This window comes from Diadema antillarum, unplaced genomic scaffold, assembly GCF_040938485.1.
Source record: "Diadema antillarum isolate AM-2024a unplaced genomic scaffold, OU_Dant_1.0 seq00003223_RagTag, whole genome shotgun sequence".
NCBI lineage: Eukaryota > Metazoa > Echinodermata > Echinoidea > Diadematoida > Diadematidae > Diadema > Diadema antillarum.
This window is the reverse complement of record NW_027273808.1, coordinates 197847-216654: the sequence shown is the minus strand read 5'-3', so window position 1 is coordinate 216654 and position 18808 is coordinate 197847. Positions and strand designations below refer to the sequence as shown.

Genomic DNA, 18808 nt, shown 5'->3' with positions numbered 1-18808 from the left:
GAGCTGAGGACTCAAACATTGCCTTTGTGATTTAGGACCACTGGATGTGGAGCCAACTCACATGGAAACAGGTAGCTTCTTGGATAACAGTTCAACACTGACGAGGCTAGCTAGTTGGTATTTGACAAGAACATAGTGTCGAGAGTGCCACACTAGAAATTCAGAGACAAACTGTTCAATTGTCTTGTCATTTGATGCACAGCTGGTAGATTATCATATTAAATATGAATGGTGTAGCGAGGTAAGTCTGTAAAGACCTAGTGGCTGTCTCCATCTAGTTTTTGTGCTCATCCCTTGCCTCGCTGTTCTCCACCGTATTGAGCTGTTGTGAGCAAGTAGCATGGTGTGGAACATAAAACAAGTGTTATGCCAGGGGGCTCGACAAAAGACTACCTTGTTCTTTAAGTTTTGCTATTCAGTGTACTTCTCCATGCACACATTGACAGTGATATTTTGTCAAATGCATTTCATGCCTCAAGTGCAGTGAATACTGGAATGGTGGTTTGGCATAATTGGTCAGTGCGTTCATTGATACATGCATTATTTCGTGCTACTGCAATATCTTGAAAATCGTGCTTAATTTCCTACTGAATATTGCTGTATATATTATGACTATGCAATGTTGAACTATTCAACTTGGAGTCTTGAGGTTACAGGTCAAAAACATTGACCAAAGTTTCATGTTACATGCAGTAATTATTAAGGGAAACAGTGATGAAATCCAACAACACTTTTTTTTTTTTCGTAAGATAGCAAGGCAAGGGCAATTTTCTTTGAGACTTTTAATCTATCATCTAGCATTTAAATTTATTACTTTTTGCATTAACTGAAATATATGACAGAATTCATTGAAACTCGGTGTAGATGTTTTGTGTTGTGCACTTCCCATTATAATGAACACAGTTATATATTTAAAGGAAAATCTCATTACAACAAAGTAAAAATTTAGGGCCCCAAATTATCATTTATATATTTTTACGTACTTTACTCTTAATACTGAACTGTAATGAAATTTCAATATGACAAAAGAAAACTGTCGGTCTTGAGGACTTTGTTATACACTGGAATGCACTTATGGTATTGTATCCAGTCATGAGTACACATACATTGTGTTTAGATCACGGTGACATGAGATCAGGGGTCAGATTCAACATGATGATGATGATGATGATGGTGACAACAACGACGACGATGATGAAACAGCATTTATATAGCGCCATTTAGCTGCTGAACCATTCAAAGGTGCCCAGCTCCTGCAGTGTGTCACACATCATTCACAAAGTTGGTCTTCAGTTCAGATTGGAAGGTGTTTCATATTACAATGTGAATAACATTACAATCATTGGTAAAGCCAGATCAGTTGAAATCAAGAGAAGAAGTGACTGTTCATTTCATTATGTGGTGTTTGTGCAGAGGTACATACATTGTACTTGGTGTGCTTGGCCACAGAATGCAACTCAATAGCACACAGTGTATAAGTCTAAAGCACAGAGTGTATCTCAGTATACTTTGTGTCATTGTACATATTGTAGCTCATAAGCACACAGTGTAACTCTGAAGTGCACAATGTACCTGTGATGCAGATCGAAGCAATTTTTGTCAAAAATTGGTCTCCTACCAGTCATGCAAGGCACAGGAATATCTACACTACGTACTTTAACCTGTTGAGGGCGAGTCCCGAGTAGACTTGGGCAAGCGTCCATGAGAAATACAGGTTGTAGCAAAATCAAACCATCCTCAACAGGTTTATGCAGGCAATACAGAATGAAATGCAGCATGTCAATGATATGTGAACAGACAACAACTTTTGGGGTGACAGAAACAAGATTATGTTTGTCCAGGAACTGTCAGCAATGATGCGAACAATATCAACTTTAACAGAAAGTGGAATGCTCAGTGTGCACATTACTGTAAAAGTGGTTATTTTCGCGCGAGTAATCTTTCGCACTTGGCCGAGTAAAATGTAATTACACGTTTTTAATTACACAGAATCAAGACATTTATTAGTGGAACATATGACGTGCAAAAATATGCGTGTGTTTTTACTTCCAAGCTGGTTTCTGGTTGTGTGAAATGAGCAAAAATTTCCACACCACGAAAACATCCACTATTACAGTACATGTTATAGAGTTGGAAATACGCTTTTAATTTTGTACATGTGATATTGTGATGTAATTTGTTTTTTTGTTTTTTTTTGCCTGCACTTAATTGAAGACAGGACAGCAATGTAAGACAAGATGACTGCATCTTATCAACAAAACCGGTGTGTGATGGTAAAATTCTTGAATGCTGTGATTATTTATCTATCAATAAACATTGGATCTTGTGTATTTTCCGTACCTTGCACAAACATCAAAATTATTGCCATGTGAACGTAAGACAAGCGGTGAGTGGTGAGCATTGGTTTGTTTCAGTCTTGGCCTTGAGTGAGGAAGGGCCAAGAGGAGTGACAGACAGAATGAGAAGAAGATGGAGGAAAAGAGAGAGGAAACAGAGAGAACAGAGGAAAGGATCAACAAAATTGACATAACAGAGCAAGATGTCTGCCTGCTGGGAAAGACAGAACACAGCTTGCAAAAGGGTTTGGAAAGACCTGCTTATCACAATTACTATGTGTGCTGACACATATAATTCTTTAATATTTTGAAAATTTATCTGATGTGAAATGGCATGCACACACACACAAACACACACACACACATACACACACACACACACACACACACACAGAGGCACACACTGTAGCCTACTTTGAGATTTTCCCCATACATGTATAGAAGCCTTGTATGTCATCAGCTTCCAACTACAATGTACAAGGCACCTCATCTGAGCAGAGCACGCATAATAATTCTGAGGTAAAAGTTCACAAATTACAAAGGAGAAATATGTCACCATTCTGATTTTTTTTTAATTTCTTTGTTCCATTAACTATAAATGGATTTCATTTTCATGTTTCCTTTAAATCAATCTTTTCACAATAAAGTCCAAGTAACTGATAAATCACAGGATTTTCACACATATTATTTGAAAACCAAAATCTTTCTACACCTTACGAGCTGAAATCAGATTTTACGTGGCATTTTTCTCAGCTTTAGGTTTTCCACTTTCATTAGAGTACATTGTAGTGTGATGATGGCTTGCAAATGCATTGAGGCCTACAGTGCCTTTGCAATACTGCTGTTGCTGGTAGGGTTTGAAATTGGAAGTAGGGGTTAAGGGCATTTGAGGGGTGGGGGTGAAGGTGGGGGGTTGGAGAAGGGGTTTGGCTTTGGCTGGAGGAGTTGGAAAGTGGCTGAATTATCTCCTCCAAGCAGACCTGAGAAAGTGAAAGTGAATTTCTGGTACAGAATTTAATTCTCTGGTACAAAGCCAGCAGGCAGGCCTGCCTTATGAGAAATTTGGCATTTGCTGTTCTAATGTTATCGGAGGAGAACAGCAAACGAGCAACAACAACAAAAGGCAACTGATGACCTCACAATGGAAATCAACTGCACTCACCAGAAAGCACTTCTACCATAGTATAACACAAATGCTCCTGGCGAGCTGAAATTAATTGCAAAGGGCAGCACACTGCATCTGAAAGTTCACTTTAATATCACGAAAGTACAAGCAGATGTTACCCAAGAAATCGTGCTGTATGTACGCACTGTTCAGAAGAGAAGAAGATGAAGAAGAAGAAAAAAAAGAAAGAGAAAAATCAGGTCATGTTGGATTGTTGGAAGGATCATAAATTCATCAGCTTGTGCCAATATGCATACCATTCCCGTATTGGAGACACAACATTGCACTGCTACACGGACAATCTTGCCATCACAGATGGTGTCCAGGCTACACTGCATGAGTTGCAGGTTCTGAATGCTATTCCAAAACAAGTTCAAGGGATTTTGATATGTAGGAACTCATTCTAGAGTCTGTATTTTTCTCAACTGTCAAGGAAGAAGAGGTAACAGCTGCACAACAGCTAACAACATATGTGCACTTTCAAGATTTTTATTTCTGAAGCTACTCTCAGCCCGGATGCAACGCAGGAAAGCCACATAACTTGTGCAGATACAACATTACTCTCAAGGCATCTTTAATACATGAAAATATTGTAAAGAGCTATTGCACACAAAATACATTTAATTGTCTTACATTCCTATTCAACTGTTAGGAACTTTTTATCTTTGTTACACACTTCTTCTAGCACTGCACTTCCTCTAAAAAGACGTGGATCTCCCCTTCCCATAAACAATTCCATTTAACCTGCTCACAATGAGAACTTTTAAAGCCCACAGAACTATAGTACCCACAAAGTTCCTGCAAGCAAAGGGTAAAAGATGTACTGCATACGCCATATATTTAGTGAGTCTAAATTTTCCCAAATCGGGACTTCCCGACGATTTTGCAAGTGGTTAAATTTGCGATCATGGAGTACTGTACTGAACGGAGAAACATATATGCACGTGTCACATCCACATCGGGATCAGAGTCATTTTCGTGTGTCTTTAATTTCGCGAAGAGCACACGACTATCAAAATTCGTGAAAATAAAAACCTCACTAAATATTCAGCGTATACAGTACTTCAAAGCCAGTGCTTTGCCTATCCCAATACACCAACCAGGGGAACCTTGTTATACCAAGGACCTAAAAACTGAGACAATTACATTGTTACATGAGGTTTCTCACTATATCAGCATAAAAACAAAAACAAAACAAAACAAATGAATATAAGGATTTGAGGCCTGCAAATCACCTTGATATGAGAGGATTTTGATATATCTGACCAACTTAAGAGATTCATTCTAGTCTACATTTGTCAGAGATGAATGAACATATGCATTTCTCTTGCAACTTACTGCCATGGGTTTCCCCCCCCCCCCCAAAAAAAAAGCACCCTTGTCTTTAATAACGTACAAGTCTGCTTTTACTGTATTCGGCAAAAACACAGTTAACCTCATAAAGTCCCCACTGCAATGTGCATCAATAATGACATTCTTATCAGGCAACTAATGAAATGGGTTGGCCAAATACAGCATGTGAAGTGAACATCATTCCTTCAGTCCCACAATAGTTGATGTACATGGCAATACTGTTTTTGGGTAACTACACCCAGCTTACTAAAACTTAACCTTTCAAATACTGTAGTAGATAGGTATTCCTCCACCATAAAAGAAAAGAAAAGAAAAATACAAGTTGTAGAATCTATGACTCTGAATCAAAGGCTATAAAAGGCGAAAGTTGTGTTTTGATTCTGATTTTGACAGATTCAACATATGCATGGCCCATGTACCCAAAATTATGTGAAAGACGGAAATAAATTCTACAGTGTAGCGTTTTTAAAACTACACAAGAGACTACAATAGTTCAGAAAGTCTATACACGTACATCCATCAAATACACAATGGAGTCAGAAAAAAGAAAAGAAAATCACTCTAATTTGTGTCATATGCTCCCTTTTTGTGCTTAGTTATACTGGCAGTCGACAGGGTGTGAATTGAATAGAGAACAGGGAAAAAGATAACTGACATCTCGCAGGAGTGGAGGTAAAGTCCCACTGGATCTGGTCTGGCAGCCGGTGCAGCACTGCAATTACTACCTCTGGGACTAAACCACTGCACACAATGGAGCCTTTGCAGGGGACTTAATGACAAGATGCGCTGGATTCACAAGATACAGTCCTACATTTGTGTGTTTTGATGTTTGTGACTTGCATCACACCATTCATGCGGCTGGCATTCACATCATTAACACTTTTTATGGCAGATCACCTAGTCTGTACATAGACTGTAAATTACACAAACATAATTGCATGGCCATGCATTACAACAGCCTCAATAATTTGCAAGTGCTCATTTTCCAGGAGGGCAGAAACATGTTTTTTTTATGATAATAGTAATAGTAATAGTACTAGTACTACTACTAGTACTTATAATCATCATCATTATACAGAAAGTTTGTCTAGTGCCAACAATATTGTTGTTGGCTTTTGTAATATTACAAAAGCCTTTCAAAGCACTTGACAATTTCAGATATATTATGAAATTCACACCAAATTTGAACATTTAAAGTGAAAACTAAAGAGAAACAACATTTCAGGTTGACTCAGCTGATTGTGGTGTAATTTGGATATTCTTCTTATTATTACATCTACACATAATGAGCTTCACATTTCTCATATTTTAAGAAAACAATATTTGAACAATGTTCTTCCATGTCACAAAGTTACTTTGCAGGGTATTGATACACTTTACATTCTGTTTTTGCCGTGTGCAAAAAGAAGGGTGACTCAGCGCATTGGAAATAGAAATAACTTTAAAGCACCTACCCCTTATTTTAAAGTGGCATTCCTATATGCCAGTGGGTTAGAAGTATGCAATTTTAATGAGTTATAAACTATTTTTATGTTGACAACAACTCTTCTTTTTGAGTGTAATCTAGGTAGAATATATTATCTGGTAAATTTTAGTTACTTTTGCCATGCATGGTCACATATGGGCATCATGGGGACTGGCCATCAGGCAGTACCTGAGTGATGACCTGAATGTTTGATGCGTCAGGGAGAGTAATGCCTGGCATTTGGTACGTTAGGGCTGACACTCCATTCCCGGAAATGTCGCTCATGGTGTAGGTAAGGTCACTGGAGGGCACATCTGATGTTGAAGACTGTGAAAAATCAATTGACTGCAATGTCAAGGACTGAGAATCATTCAGAAGGACGTAGCTGACAGCAGAAGGTTTGGAAGTGATGCTCTTGACCGTTTGTGCCACTGATGAGGTTTGTGGATTTAAGAGACTGTCGGCGATCAAGAGCACATCCTTGGTGTGCTCTTGGTTCTGGTGATTCTCAAGCGCCTTTGGACGAAGGAAACCTTTGTCACACAGCTTGCAGGAGTACGGGTAATCTTTGGTGTGGTACAAGATCTCGTGATCTCTCGCACTGTCTTTGCGGTAGAAGCTCTTCTGGCAGAACTTACATGAAAAGGGTCGAACAGCCATGTGGGAATTCTGATGATCACTCAGTTTGTCCTTCCTTGCAAAGGTCTTCCCGCACCCCGGGTGATCACAGGAAAATGGCTTCTGTTTGGAGTGCACAGTGTTGAAGTGCCGAGTTAGCTTGTTCTTGAATAGAAAGCCCTTGCCACATTCGTCGCAGGTGAAAGGCCTCTTGGTGGAGTGTGACGCCATGTGCTTCTTAAGGTCACGATCTGTCTTGAAGCCACCCCCGCATATGTCACAGAGATATCCTCGGGCATCTTGATGGCTCTCCATGTGCAGTCTCAGCTGGCGCTTGCTGACTGTCAATTTTCCACATTCCCCGCACGTATGCTTGTGGGGATTGGAGTCGAGGTGCTTTTGCAGTCGGTCCTGTGATGGAAATTTCATCCAGCAAACACTGCATTTGAACGAGAGCTGGGCATAGTACTGCCTCATCCGCCACTTCCTGATTCCTTCCTTGTACTCTACCTCTACATCCCTTGTGTGTCGCATGCAATGGCGGCAGCAACACTGGAACATGAGCTTGTCAGAGTGCGATGTGATGTGCGCACTGAAAGTATCTACATCAACAAAAGTTTCAAGGCACTTAAGGTCACGGCACTGAAATTGTTTTACCATGTTGTGCTGCTCATACATGTGTTTTGAGAGGCCCTTACGGAGGAACCACTTCACGCACACTTTGCACTTCAGCTGTCTCGAGTTGACTTTAACTGTGCTTGAGTGTTGCTCCTCCTCCTCACTGTCAGCGGTTTGTGCATCCTCACTGTCATTCTGCTGTTCACTGCTACCTTCATGATCTCCCCTGTGGGCAGCCTCACTCACACTGGAAGTAAAGGCATCTAGACATTCGTCATCTGCTGTGCTGTTGAGCTGCCGTTTTGGCATCAAACCTAGAGCAGCAAGATCAACAGGGGAGAGTGTCATCTTGTTTTCACTGTCTAGATTCTGATTTGATGAACTGAGGATTGCACTCTCATCATTTTCTTTGCTCGGATGACTATTACTCTGTCTTTTACTTCTCCTGGGTTTTCTAAAGTCCTTGTTGCTACTAGGAATCTGAAAATGTGTTCTGTCAATCTCAATCCAAACTTTGTGGCTCTCGATATGGGACTGGTACTCTGTCCTTTCACGGGATTGATGCTTACACAGTGGGCATTCGTAACGTTTCCTGTTTGCACACCTCCTTTCATGGCGAAGGAGGGATCTAGTGGCAACCATTATCCCACACTCGCGACAAAGATTTGTGCTGTCATCTGTGTCCCTTCCCTGCCTCTCAGCCCCTGCACTGCTTTGCTGACTCCTGTAATAATCTTGCCTGTGTTCATCTCTCATGTGCTGCTGCAATTCTTTTGCTGAACTGACCTCTGTCCCGCACGATTTGCACAGTCCCCTCTTGGCTGGCCTCCCCTTTCGTTTTCTGGTGACTGGCATGTCTTTGTCACCCTTCTGATTCTTCAGGGCATTCCGATGCTTCCTGGTGCTCAAGTGCTGCTCCAATTTGAAGCGACTCAAGAAGTTCAGGTTACATGGCTTGCAAGAATGGTCTGGACGTTTTCTCCTCGAGGACATCCTGACAGACGTATCTGCTTTGGAATCGGGGCTTGTGTCGGCATTCATCTCCTCATGCTCGTGTGCAGTGTGATGCCGCTTTTGGGAGTGTGTATCTGATGATGTGATTTGGGTGAATGACGTGAGGTCTGCCTGAGAGGCAGAATTGTTCTTCTCCTCTGGATGAGACTCATAGCCCTCCTGATTTGGCATCCACTCCTGGCTGAGATCGCACTGCCCTGCAGCCGGGTCCAAGACTTGCTTGTTGGTGGCAGTGAGGGCATTGAGGATGTCTAGCGTCAACTGCGAAGACACCCCCTCCTTGTCACTGGCCTTTGTGGTGAACAGCTCACTAAGGGATGGAGACACACTGGAGATGTTCCCATTTCCCTCCTCTACATCTTGCATTTGAGAGATTGCCTGAGAATCTGCATCGCTCATCAAGATCCCATCCAGAACATCTGAAAACAAACATATGGTGCACAAATCAGAGTGCTGCTGAGTTTTGAAAAAGAATGTTGCTATACTGTGTGAGACCTTGACAGAGACTCCAACCCCAAACACCTTCTGATCGGGAGATTCTCCCGCCTGAAGCCCCTAGCAAACGGGAGACTCCGAGTTGATGTGTGCGAAGTACGAAGTTCCTAGGATTCTAGATGCTCTCTGGTGCTATCTAAGGCTTTTTTTTTTCAACATACAGTAGCAATAAGTAAGAAATCCTTTCCAACGGGAGACATAGAGCCAGGGCGGGAGAAATTAAATCTCAAACGGGAGAACGGGAGATTTTGTAAAAATGGGTTTTCGGCGGGAGATCTCCCGTCGAAAACGGGAGAGTTGGAGTCTCTGCCTTGACAGGTCAAAGCAAATAAAAGCATTTAATGACATAGGGTGGGAATGGTATCACTTTGTCTGGCATATATACTAGAGTGAGTTGGTTAATGGTTAAAGTTATGATATTGTAGAAAACAAACTGCCAGTACTGAGAGATTTTTTTTTCTCAGAGAGAGATTAAAAGTGTTATCAACATTTTGTATTCAGAGAGCAAAAAAAAAAAAAAAAAAAAAAAAATACAAGAAAATTTCTGTCATTAATTTTTGAAAGCAGATGTTGATTTTTCTGGCTTGAAACAAGAATTTGTACCATTCTTATTACAATGTTGCAAAAAGATTAAGAATCTTGTATGAGTGAGACTACAAGGCTTTACATGATAGATATGATAGCATCTTGCAATGTCAACCACTACCATAGCAACAAGTAGAATTCTGCATGCCCATTGACTGCTGTCAGGATATTTGGAATTTTAGGCATATTACTAAATGGGATGTGTTTGCAGCTAGGCCTTGCTCAACATCTACAGACACCACCACAAATTGTATGCCTTGCATGTTGAGGGAGTATGATAGTTGTTCAACGATGTTACACTCTGCATTTTTTTTTTTTTTTGGGGCGGGGGGGGGGGGGGGGGGGGGGTGGGGCGAAGGGGTTTGCAGTACAGCCAATTAGATAGTTTGTGCAATTCACAGTTAACTTATCAATTTCTGGGGTAATTTTGTCACAGAAATTATCACCTTGTGCCCAGTAACTTGGCAAAACTCTGAATTACACTGAATATATATTTGAGAAAGATTAAATGGAACTGCCAGTAATCAAATTCATTACATACAAAGTGTATGCCCCAATTCTGGGAAACAAACAAAACAAGAAAGACTTATGACCAAATTAAGATTCAAGTGCAAGAAAAATGTTATTTCATCAAATGAAATACTAAAGTGAAAAGAAATCTTAAAAAAAGAAAGAAAACATAGTCTCACACCACAGAAATGTGGCTTCTGGTACTTGACAGGAACAGAAAAGTTTATTTTCTTGTCCTTTACGAACATACCATGAATGCTGAACAACATGTGAGTTCAATTGGGAGAGAGGGTCCCCACCTGAAGCTACTACGTGGTCTCCAACAGCTTGCGATGACTGGTGGTCGCTGTCGCCCGCCTTTGGTTTCCTCAGCTTCTGGCAGCTCTTGTCTTTCTTGTGCTGCATAAAGACAGTCATGTCTGTGAACTTCTGCTTGCACCGACCACATTCAAACACGTCCTCCTCATCTGTGTAGTGATTTAAGCAGAGGCAATCAGCACTATCAAACTGTGATCTTCTACAGCAAGAACTCCCTTATTTACCTACAAAGGTTTACCCCAAATTGGATTGGCTAACAACCATAGTGAAATATCCAGGAGAGTAAATGCCTCCTGTTTTGTGCCGGGTTTTGGTGGTGGTGGTATTACAATGTACACTGTAGATGTGAGTATTTGTGTGTGTTCCTGTGTGTGCGTGGGGGGGGGGGGGGGGGGGGGGGGGGAGGGAGGGGTAGTTAGTGAAGATGCCAAGGGAATGGCTAGCCTTGAATCAAGTTGATTGCAAATAATGAAGTAGAGGAGCTTTGTACCTGTACTCTGGCATTCACATCCATTATCTACATTCTGAGAGCTACTGTTTCTGTAGATGGTCAAAATTTCAAAAAGAGATGGAACAAGGATTCAACCATTTCTTTTTTCCCACGGAAATTTGGAACAGGTGCCCATGAAATGAGAATTTATTACTCTCAGCTGGTGGGTATCATCCAGCATTGCTCATCAGTTATGTTACTGACATGCCTGAAATCAAGGAACTGATACTTTAGAATCAGACAAGAAGTAATGAGGTTAAATAGAAGTCTAACCACAAGTTTCTGGTTATATAATTTAGCAACAGCAACAATTTTTCAAATTTCATCTTTAACCCATTGAGGATGAGCTGATTTTGTTATTTTACATATTTCCTATAGACACCCGCCCTTAATTGTAGTTGGGATTAGTCTTCAATGGGTAAAGAATAGTAATACTTGAACTTTACCAGAAATTTTACTTTGTTACTCAAGGCAACAAATGAAAGTTAGCTACAGTTACACTCACCTGAGCTCATTGTAGACCCTGTATCACTCATTCTTGTCTTCTTGCTGATGTTTCTATGAGGAACACATGAAGGAAAAAGGTATGAATTGGCAAAATAAAGTTAAACCTGTCTAAGCTACCATCTGTCTCTGCATTCTCCAAAAAAGAGAAACAATTGGTTCACTACCCTGTGTTTAGCATTCCATATCATATGTAATACAGGTAGTGATTGGCTGCAAGCTTAACCCATTGAGGATTGGCTGATTTTGCTACAACACACACTGTACTTCCAATAGACGCTTGCACGTGTATACGCAGGACTCGTCTTCAGTGGGTTAAAGGTCCCTTCATGGTCAATATTTCAATGTGTATAGTGCCCACAGCCTTCCAATATACTATTTGGTGTTTTCCTATTTTATTTTTTCCTAGTGCGGAAACCAGATCTACACGACAGACAAAGACATTTTTCTGCACTTGTTTAAGCCCAAAATGTGTTGAGATGCAATGCCACACATTTTCTTAAAGTTGTTTAAATGGAGTAAAACAGACAGAGAGTAATATTACTTCTGTGCTGGACATACATCATTTGTACTGCAAGATGTTATGGTTTCACTTTTTTTTTTCTTGAAACAGTGAGCTTCTGTGAAACACCCCATTCAAAATGTGTGAGCGAACACAAAGCAGGTCAGGCTCAGATTACACTGTTATTTCATACAATGTAAGTAGAAGTGTTGAAATCATATCACTGAGATTTTCTTCAACTCTTAAAAGTTTAGATTTTTTTTCTTCTTCTGAGACTACATATTAGGCAGCCCTTCAATGTCCAACCCAACATTGCCCACTGGAGAAGAGAACAAATGAGTAGGCATTGAGGCTTATGGCTATGTGCATCACATGACTCTTTTCATCTCAATAACCCTGCAGCTGTTGATGTGTTCAAGAAATACCAACATATAGTGCATTTTATACCCAGTCATTGGGTGTCCGGACAGGTTGTGGGATCGGACGCGTACTGTAAAGTGCGTCTGGTTTGACAATGACGCGCCTACGTAAACAGTTGTTTGTCAGTGAGGAGCTGTGGGTAAATGCATACCGTACTCAAAGTAAAATAAGCAAGTCAGTATGCGAGTCTTACGTGTCCAGACACCCAACCCCCCATCCTAAATTCCTACTTTTGTCTTCAGAATCCAAAAGGAAATAGTACTGTAAAAGTGGATATTTTTGCGCCACTAATTTTTTGCACTTGGCCGGGTAAGAAGAGTTTCGCGTGTTTTTAATTCAGCGGAATCAAGACATCACGCACAGGAACAAATATGGCAAGTAAAAATATTTGTGTGCTTTTATTTTTTGCGCTAGTTTCTGGTTGTGCAAAATGCGCGAAAATTTCCACATTTACAGTATGATACAACAGTCAGAGCAAGACATGCAAGTCTCTAGTCTCTTGTATTCATACTGTAAAAATGGAAATTTATGTGTACAAGTTTGCATGCTCAGTCAGGTAAATATGAATTTCACATTAATTCTGTTGAACCACAGAGATAAAAATATAATAGGTGCATACTACTAGCAAAAAAATGAATTTGTGAACTTTCATTTTTGTGCTAGTTTCTTGTCACGCAAATAAACTGCACTTTTTTTTTCTGTCATTTGACTTGATCAAACTTAAAGTTTAGTACTTGTTGTTTCATTTGAGCTTTGCAAGGTACATGTATGTACATATAAACTCCCCTGTCCTACAAAGTGCAGACAAGCATCGCATGAACAGCACACGTATACATCTATGACTGACTGTTTATTTTTCAGTAGACTCCTAACTAGACTAAGTAACCAGATATAGAAATTTAGAATCACTGTAGTTGTTGCTCTATTAAACAATACAATAACGTAATTGTCTCCTCTAATCTGTTTGAGTCTGAAATATATTAATGAAAATTACAAAAATTACGATAGATCTACTAGAAAACTGACATTCCATTGCACTGGTGCTGAAAATGAATTCAGTCGACTGCAACTGACAAGACCTCTAAATTTACAATGTGTAAATGTGTTGATGTACAGTCGGTAGGCCTACTGATGAACATGTAACTGCGACCAGCCCGAGAATGCTTCCCGTTTTGGCTCCCACATCCACAGTGCCAGTGGTTCAACAGTTTTACAATGCAGCACCCATCCCCCGCCCGGGCTGGGGTTTTACTGACGTGACGTAGCACTGAAAAGTTTAACAATACATGTAGAGTTAGACAATGATATTTTCTGTGCTGTAATTTTACCTGATATTAAACTCTCCCAAACACTCATGAGTCATAGCTGACCGAAGCTTGAAATGATTAAGAGAAGATATCCATGCATTCTTCAATAGCCTTCATCTGCAATGACCATCATAACAATAACACAGAACAAGCACTAATGATTACACAGTGTCACAGCCAGCCATGTTTCAAAAACTAATACTATAAATAGACCTACACCGTACTAGACTACTAGTAGTAGACTCTAAATGGTTATCCATCCCTACAATAGACAGAAAGATCCGTCTCGTATGGCGTCTGTCCGGAGGAGTCTATATTTTTACGTTATCGCTCTCCTCCGTAAGGGGATCCGTGAAGCCAGACGCAGTCTCCGCGGAACATTCCCCGACGACCAGATACAGACCGATCTTTCGCTCAATACTCAATCCCTAACAATACACAAGTGCAAGAAAGAAGAGTGAAGGCAATGATGTTCAGCATTTGAATAAGAACTCCATGATCATTGCCATTATTGTTATTGGCATTGCCATTTGTCATTGCACTGTACGAAGCTCATACCACATAATCGGGCCCGAACAAGCATACTTTTCTTCCAAAACGATTAACGTTAGTAAAACAAAACAATGATTAATATCGACATGACGGCCGACATGACTTCAAACGCATTGCATGAGATACTTACTACTAAATTTTACTAGGTCATAAAGCCTTTTACTGTAGTATATGCGCCATGGATATACATGTACTTTGTACCAGAAGAATCACACATAGATTAATACTCCCAGCTGAAGTGGCGGTTCTGCTTCTGAATGAAGGTATACTATCTGACCGCATAGTATATGCCGTATATCATACTAAGTACCATGAAGCTTGCTTGGTTGTCGTTGTACTAGTATTCCAGCAATAGCGCAGTCCATACACTGTATACATGTAAATCATTGACGATACGATACCGTACTGCATGCATGTCGTAGCCACTGAGATCAGTGGTCGTAGCAGCAGCGCAGAGAGCTAGTAGAGTACACGTATATGGAACGCTATCTCGACTCAAATTATTTTATGCAATACTCTGTTGATGATAATCGTTTGTTGGTTTGAGCCCCCAATTCCTCCTCGTGCTATCTTCACTTGCCGTTCGGGTCCTGTCCTCGTTTTTCCTCAGCTGGCATCCCACACCTGTATAAATGTAACGCCAGCCCAGTATTTAACATCCGTCTTACAGTGTAGGAGCAGGGAGGTGGGAAGCAGATCCTTCCTCCTTTCATAATACTTGTCAGGGCCAGCGCTGCGTTTATAAAAGTGTGGAGGGGAGGGGGCACGTCATATTAAAGTTTTTCTGGTCCCACTTCCTTTGTCAGATGATGAGCAAACATGGCTGAAGAGCAATTTTCTTTACCACTTACAGGGTTAAAAAAAAGAAACAAAAAAGTGTGTGTGTGTGGGGGGGGGGGGGGGATGCAATCAGTACAAGCTCCACGAAGAAATGCAAACTGCTCTGTGCCCATCCACAATCAACTGAAGCAGTAAATCAAAGAGCAATAGGACTTCACTGGTCTCCCTTTTGCTCGACTTTTAATAATCCACGCATTCTAGTCCAGACAGACACTACCATGACATGTTTTTTTGTGTATTAGTACATTATAAGACTATTCATGCAACAAATCATACAGGATTATAGCTAAACTTGATATTCATAGCACATGCAGGGTAACATGGAACTGAGTAAGTAGATAATAGATGAAACACATGAAAATTGTTCAAGTGGAATTCCATCGAACGAAGAGACTGGGAAAAATTTCATCGAAATTAGACTTTAAAAAAAAATGTTTAGCATCGTAGAATTTGAAATTTGTCATTGAATACCGACATTGGTTGCAACCAATCATATAATATCTACGTATAATAGAAGCCTGAAGGCGATGTTGCCATCACCGCTCAATTTTTCTCTCAATGGTTGTAAAAAAAAAAAAAAAAAAAAGTTTTTGAAATCATGTGTTTAATACGATAGAAAACTTAGCAACTTTATACGACGCCATTTCCCCTATCTACTGCTTTGTTGCTTTAGGATATAACGACATATAATGCCAGAAAAATATAACATGACTTATTCAGTTTGATTTCATGTAAAGCAAGACATTTTGAAGGAGATTAATGTGCAGATCAATGGGAGACTTGTAAGGGTTACTGTTCGTTATTCCGAAGACCGTCGGTATTCCGAAGGCTCTTTAGTCCGAAAGTTCGTTATTCCGAATTTCATTTCCGGATCAACGAATCTTCGGAATAACGAACCTTCGGAAAAACGAACAGCACCCACTTGTAAGATGACATCACCTGGCTCCTCAATTTATACGCATAGGCATAGTGGTTGCGACTACAGTAATTGATATAACGTACTGAAGTATATTAGATACAACTTCTTAACAAGGCTTCAATTTTGATGAAATCATACAGGCATTATCTAATATTATTTTGCAGATGAAAAAAAAAATCAGCATAAGTGCTTCAAAATAGTTCAAAAAATGTGAGTTAGGGATATAAAGAACAAATTAATGTAAAAATGTTAATTAGTATGATCAATCTTTGTTGAATATACAAAATGTTAAAAAATCTTCGTTATAATAAAATTGTTTCTAAAATAAGCCGTCTACGGTTACGATTTTTTTTTTCCGACATAAGTATTGATATCTCCTTATATTTTAGGCTTAATTGAGAAATTTTCATATGGTACAATTAACAGTAGGATGTTTTATCAACAACTCGAACACCGTTTCTAAAATCAATTCTTCCAGTGGTAATCTATATCTGTGGATATATTCTGCTCTGTTTTCGACAGCCATTTTGAACATCGTGTTGAATCTATCTTGGATATAGAGGGGATGGCGAGGGATGTGGGGGACAAATCCTACTACAAGAAATGTCCATAGCTTCGCGCATGCCTTACAATACTGAGTAAAATACTCAGTGAAATAATACTATATAAGATAAAAAAATAACTCATTTTGTGTGTATTTCGGTGTGTGTGTGTGTGTGTGTGTGTGTGTGTGCACGTGCGCTCGTGCATACATACACTCGTATCATCCTGGCAACATTGAGTTTTAACATTTTCATTTTTGATTGCCACCATGGTTAATCTCCACAAGAAAAGATATCAAAAGGGAATTTACCCCAAACAAAACAAAAAACAAAAGAAGAGTTTGTTCGCAAAAACCGATAAGCACATTTTTGAAGTTTTTGAAGTACGGTCTCTGTAATAAAGTACAAGATGATACCTTTTGAATGATATGTTGGTCACTCATATAAAGATACATTTTTGAAGTTATGGTCAAAAGAAGCAAAAAATTTTTTATTATTCTCTTTATTTTTCTTGACCTTTAATATCTCCATTTGACAAATATGGACTTATCCGGTTTTGCGAACAAACTCTTCAAAACAAAACAAAAAACATAATGTAGATTTAATGAATGCAGAAATATCAATTGTACACATTTGCATTGTTTAAGGAAAATCAAATCACTCGTTTAAAAGTTATGATTTTTTTTTCTGGCTTATAAGTTTTGGTTTATAGTGTATTATTACGTCACTGCTGGAAACCTATTATAAAACAGTGATGTCGTGTCATGCGAACATTGGGAAAGAGCAATACAAACAAAGTAGTGTATAAAGAGAATTCCACACATTTTCAAATCTGGCTTTATAATTATAAATATCTGGACTTACGCACCAGAAGGCAGTGATGAGAGCATAAAGTAGACCCAATGTCGAAACACGTCTTGGAAAACATTTCAAAACAAGCACAAACTGAATCTTTGATAAATATTTGAGAATAGATTACACAGTGGCGGATCTACGGGGGGGGGGGGGGGGTTTAGATTTTTGGGCTGCCAAAAATAAATGAATAAACAAAGAAAATAAAATTAATATGTATATATATGAATAAAAGGGAAAAAATATAGGTACAAACGGCAGCTTTTGGACTGTAAAATGTCAAAAATTTCAAGCTAGCTCGCTTCGCTCGCTCGCATCCAGCAGTTGAGCCCGGTGCGCCTCCCCCTTAATTTCTAAAGCGAAAAACATAGCTACGACGGCAGTTGTTGGACTCTAGAATGTCAAAATTTTCAAGCTCGCTCGCATTGAATCGTTATGCCATTCTCCTAATGTTGCTGACAGTAATTGCCAGTAGTTGCGCCCGATGTCCCCACCCCTTAATTTCCAAAGCGAAAGATAAATATAGCTACAAACGGGAGTTTTTGGACTGTAACATGTCAAAATTTTCAAGCTCGCTCGCTTCGCTCGCTCGCATTGAATCGTTATGCCACTCTCCTAACGTTACTGCCAGTAATTGCCAGCAGTTGCGCCCGATGCCCCCCCTTAATTTCCAAAGCGAAAGATATAGCTACAAACGGGAGTTTTTGGACTGTAAAATGTCAAAATTCTCAAGCTCGCTCGCTTTGCTCGCTCGCATTGAATCGTTATGCCATTCTCCTAATGTTGCTGCCAGTAATTGCCAGCAGTTGCGCCCGATGCGCCGCCCCATTAATTTCCAAAGTGAAAGATATACTGTAGCTACAAACCCCTTTTTGGGACTGTAGAATGTCAAAATTTTCAAGCTTGCTCGCTTCGCTCGCTCGCATTGAATCGTTATGTCATTCTCCTAATGTTGCTGCCAATAATTGCCAGCAGTTGCGCCCGATGCGCTCCCATTTATTTCCAAAACGAAATATATAGCTACAAAACTCCAGTTTTGGAACTGCAGAATATCAAAATTTTCAAGCTCGCTCGCTTCGCTCGCTCGCATTTTATTGTTATGCCATTCACCTTATGTTGCTGACAGTATATAATTTGTCGATCGTTTCACACAGTCATTCCATAATCCATGTAAGAAAAACTTACAATGTTCCTCAATGACTGCGTTGTTGAATGTATCACATTCCGTAATGTATTGTAGTCCCATTATTGCTCACGCACACACGCACAAGCATACAGACCGTCAAAATTACTTTATTTACTTTGGTTCCCCCCATGTTTCGACCCACCGTACGCCACTTTACCTATATATATATATACATATATATATATATATATATAATAGATGTGTGTGCGTGTGCGTG

At 39.8% G+C, this 18808-nt stretch overlaps 1 protein-coding gene across 1 annotated transcript; it reads right to left on the bottom strand.

Annotated features, from left to right (window-relative positions):
* Positions 1 to 6478: 6478 nt before the first annotated feature.
* Positions 6479 to 13811, bottom strand: LOC139715282 (uncharacterized). Its single transcript, XM_071626859.1, has 4 exons — positions 13722 to 13811; positions 11473 to 11525; positions 10459 to 10626; positions 6479 to 8988 (listed from the first exon to the last, which is right to left on the bottom strand). The coding sequence occupies exons 1-4, from the start codon at positions 13754 to 13756 to the stop codon at positions 6482 to 6484; spliced, it is 2763 nt and encodes a 920-aa protein (XP_071482960.1). The 5' UTR covers positions 13757 to 13811; the 3' UTR covers positions 6479 to 6481.
* Positions 13812 to 18808: the final 4997 nt, after the last annotated feature.